At 37.4% G+C, this 4,804-nt stretch overlaps 1 protein-coding gene across 1 annotated transcript; it reads right to left on the bottom strand.

Moving 5' to 3' along the window:
- Positions 1–1,925: 1,925 nt before the first annotated feature.
- Positions 1,926–3,621, bottom strand: LOC149783843 (uncharacterized). Its single transcript, XM_089932922.1, has one exon. It carries the CDS (start codon positions 3,619–3,621, stop codon positions 2,041–2,043), a length of 1,581 nt encoding a protein of 526 aa, XP_089789048.1. The 3' UTR covers positions 1,926–2,040.
- Positions 3,622–4,804: the final 1,183 nt, after the last annotated feature.

Below are 4,804 nucleotides of genomic sequence, written 5' to 3'. Positions count from 1 at the left end.
AATTACACCATAATGCCACACAATGGAAAGATAATGACTAAGGCATATTATTGTATTTCAAACTTGCTACACAGTTTTGTGCTACTATTGCCATATAATTTGTATGTACATAACATCTCATGGCATTACAAAGTCGTGCGATGGAAAGGCATATTGACGAATGGATTCGAATGAATTTCAAACTCATTACACTTTTCTGTTAAAACACACACACACACATATATATATATATATATATATATATATATATATATATATATATATATATATATATATATATACCACGTGACATCACATCACACTATAATGCAGTGGAAAAACATAAATATGTGCATCCGAATATATTTCAAACTCGTTACACTTTCAAATAAAAATCTAAATTTCATCAAGTTCTCAATAAAATTTTACAGGTGTGGTCATCAAATGGCATTTGTGAAACTAATTTACATCTATTGCTTACCAAGGCCTGCAAAAATAGACATTTAACTTGTGCTAAATGCTTGGAAAGAGAACTGACCAAGGCCTGCAAAAATAGAAATTATTTGACTTGTCCCAGATATTTGGAAAGAACTGACCAAGGCCTGGAAAAAATAGAAATTATATTACTTGTCCTAAATGTTTGGAACTCAAAGGCCTGCAAAAATAGGTCCTAAATGTTTGGAAAGAGAACTCGCAGGATCCTCTATACCGGCATTTCAAGAAAATGTGCTAATAAAGTATACATGACAAATATTTATCATTCTTCAAAGAAAACAAACTAATACACTATATATGAAAATATATCAGCATGTGTATGTAGGTATACTCATTTTCAAAAATCACAACTATTATATAAAGAGAATACTTCACGGAAACTTTGATTCTGTCCTTTGACCCATGCTACGCACATTTGTAAAAAGGTGGATTCCATCACTTTCACGTACAGTTTTGAACTGGCAACTAAAGCATGGAGTTGTAAGGCTGAACTTAAATCACCCATAACATCATTGACCATTTCACAGCATGGTCAGAGGCCCATAACGCAATGATCGCTACTCAGTATGGTATATAATCCATAGGAAACATTACCACTAAGTTATAAAGTTATACGCGTGTTGTCTCTCTTGTACATTTTGTAAGGGCTGTTTCAAATTAACTATGAACTGTAGACATATCTGGACTTCCCTCAAGTTTTGTGACGTTTTAGATGACCTGTTTTGATTTTCAAGCCATTACAGCAGCGTTATCGTTTCTTTGTTACGCATTTTCGAATTTTTAAACTTAAAATAGATTTTACCTTGTGAACAAAAGACTGCAGCGAAAGATCACAAATGAAATTTGGTAGGAATGTTTTTAATTTTTAAATGTAAATAATATGAATTTTCAGGTAATTACAGCTAATATCAATTTTTTTTTCTGCGTGCTCCAACTTTGTAACTTAGATATTGAAATAAAACCTGGCAAAATCAAGAAAATATAATATACACATTTGCATTAAAATGCTCTTGACTTGATTGGATGTTCAGACCAATTAGGTAAATTTGGTATTTTCTTTTCTTATGCATTTCTTGAACATTCTGGACTTTTTATACATAACTGTTAGTACAAATTAACGAAAATTAACTGAATTTTGATAATGAAACTTGGTATACATGTATGTAGAGAAAGGTATGACCTACGTCGATTTCAAAACTTATAGCAGCATTATAGCCAGGTCACACACACACACACACACACACACACAGAGTAGATATAAGAGAAGCCAATATATAGTATGCAATTCGTCTGTTAAAGTGCTGCCTATCCAAATATTTCCAACTTAATTACTCAGAATGATAGTCTGTTGTACCTGGAATTACCAGACGCATTTTCATCATTTATTTGCCGAGTACACCAAACACTGCCAAATCCAGACGTTAACATTGCCAAATAATCCAGGCGTAAATAGGAGCTTTTTAACTTTGTTAGCCCACCAATCACAATGACTGTCCCCACCCCCGCTGGCATCTATCTAAATTGTAACATTGTTTAGGAAATACTGAAATATCCATCTATTAAATTTTATGTCAGTTGATAAATGTGGAGTATTGTTTGATCTATAGAACTCGTGACCACTATTATATCCTTAACGTGGTGAATGCAAATCGCATGGGGATAGGACGGCACTCCTGAAGCTATGACCTGTAGGACAAAACCATTCGGGGACAGCTGATGAATATTGTTCGATGATTGTCCAACAACATAGATGTTGTCATATCTGTCTACAGCGACTGCCTTGGGGTCTACAAGATTGGTAGGATTGTAAGTAAACAGCCTATTACCATCCATGTCAAAACAGAGAAGGGAATCCATAGTATCCGCACTGATTAACACTCGTGTTTTCGCGTTATTCAGAGCCACGTAGTGTTGGTATACATTGAACGAACTGTATGGACAGTCATAAGGATGTGAATGCATAACTTCCCCTTTCGCGTTAATCAGACTCCATTCACTCGTTAACTTACCATTTAACTTGCCACAATACCAGTTCACAACCATCTCCCCCTTCCCAGCAGATGCTATTCCATTACAATTGTACTTGGTCGGTACCATTCTGACTGGTCTGATGATGTCACCAACCACTGACAGAATATGTATATTATTTCCAGCAAACAACGACACTGCCACCTCCTGGTTATCCAGTACACAGACGTCCCATGGAATACCTGTTATTGCATAACTTGTGATGAACTGATATGAAGAGCTGAATAGGACGCAATGGTTATTGTCATTATCAACAAACATCAGTCTGTCTCCAGGGAGAAATGTAATACTAGTATACCTTGGCTTTCGAGGGACTTGAAGACCAATAACACCAACTATCTGCATCTGACAATTTCTCGTTTGCCTCTGAGAACCAGTGAAAGGCAGAGTGTTGAAGCCGACTGTAGATACAACTTTACCCAATTCGGACACAGAGACGGACAACATGGATTGAATGGTAGAAGAGAATTCAGCCTTTACTGATACAGTGTCAATCTTTTCGTACGTTTCTCCAACCAGATTGACATAGGAACGCAACTGCGACCTCATCTTTTCCGCCATCAGGAATTTTTGTAAATCGCTCCCATGTTTATGTACAGTTTCAAGGACATGTTGAGAATTTCTCACAGCATGAAGTAACGACAAACACTGATGATTTTCGTTTTGTTTCTTTATTTCCACCTCTTTGTAAATTCTGCTTCCCTCAGCCTTCACGTACTTTTCTATCTCGTCCAGAACGTCATTGATTCTCTTTCTTACTTCCCTGATCTGGAACGACGACCTATTAATCTGGGGCCCAACGTGATCAACAAGGACATCGTTAAACTCCATAAACCTCATCAAATGGATCTCAATGTTTTTCAAATCTGCAATTATTTCGTCTGGCTTGATATTACATAGCAGAGCAGGGAGGTCTTTTCTTAAATCTATTACGCTGGAACAAATTTTGTGGCACTCAAAGAAACATGTGCCACAACAGGGGACGTTGTGATCTTTGCAATAATACTTTATATCTTCTCCGCGATGTTCCGAACAGGTTACGCAATCTGTAAGTCTCATCACAGTTTCTGGGTTACGTTCTAATTCTTCCATGCTAAAGATGGTGTTATCTTTTGCCATTTTCTGTGTCCTATGTACTTTCAAAACAATCTCCACATATGCCCTTCTTGCATACTACACAACACCCTCCAGTCGTGGCAACGGCACCCTCAGTATAACAGGCGTGACACAAACGATCTACTTTTCTCTTTTGTGTGTTGGCAGGAAACAAAGTTGCCCATTCACTTGTCTATTTGTCCTTCGTGGAGGGACTTGTCTAATTTATACATGCTGGACACTGAACACATCTCATTAATTTTTGCTCAGCATTCTCAGTTGTTATGTGACATTGTAAACACTTCTCACAAAATGAGGGTCGCACAACAGCTGTTTGATTATGTTTAACTGTTGGAAAAAATGACAAGGCTCATCTTCAGATCCTATTTCAGCAGCCGCCACATTTAAAATTAAGCATTAACTAATCTGATTTGGAAAACATCTAAATTTTCTAATCATGACATTATTTGGACACAAAATTTATAAGTAATTCCTAGCTTGAATAACATTATTTGTTTTCTAGTTTATGCCTTTTGGGCATGGGTGTGCTCGATTGGTCAGTTACGACTAATCAAGAATATAATTAGGTGTTCCGAGTTTTCCTTGCAATAGATTCCGCACTATCCAAAAATATAAGTTGTAAATGAAGCTAGAGCTTTCTCTTTATTATATTGCTTTTTCGATACAGGCTTGATCATAATTTTGTTTTAGTCACTAACAAGTTTAATTGTAGTGAACCAATGAGTCCAAATCCTACATAAATCATACGTTAATCAAAATTAGTTTCAAACACGAGTGCGTGTGTTTTGGAATTCTTACGTAGTATTAACTGCACTGCGACTGTTTATAGTGATTTCAAGCAATAGTGCATCATACCGGAGACATGTAGCTTGATGTCCCATCCAGTCACATTGTCGGGGGCCCCGAGTGGCCGAGTGGTCTAAAACGCTCTCCGTTACGGATCACTGCCATCTCTCCTCCGTCTGCGTGGGTTCGAGTCTCAGATTCGGCCAATGTGGTTATGTCAGAAAGCCTGCCAGTAGCTTCTCGTGGGTCGGTGGTTCTTTCCGGGGGTTTCCCCGGGTTTTTCCTCCAGCATTAATATTGGCCGCCATGTATAGCCTATCGTGTGCTGAAAAATGGCGTTAAACCATACAAAAACAACAGTCACATTGTCCTGACACCAGGCCGACCAGTCCTAACACTA

The sequence above is a fragment of the Sinohyriopsis cumingii genome, chromosome 14 (assembly GCF_028554795.1).
Source record: "Sinohyriopsis cumingii isolate HCF-2022 chromosome 14, ASM2855479v2, whole genome shotgun sequence".
Taxonomy (NCBI): domain Eukaryota; kingdom Metazoa; phylum Mollusca; class Bivalvia; order Unionida; family Unionidae; genus Sinohyriopsis; species Sinohyriopsis cumingii.
Note: the sequence above shows the minus strand (reverse complement) of the source record. Positions and strands in the feature narration are given on the sequence as shown.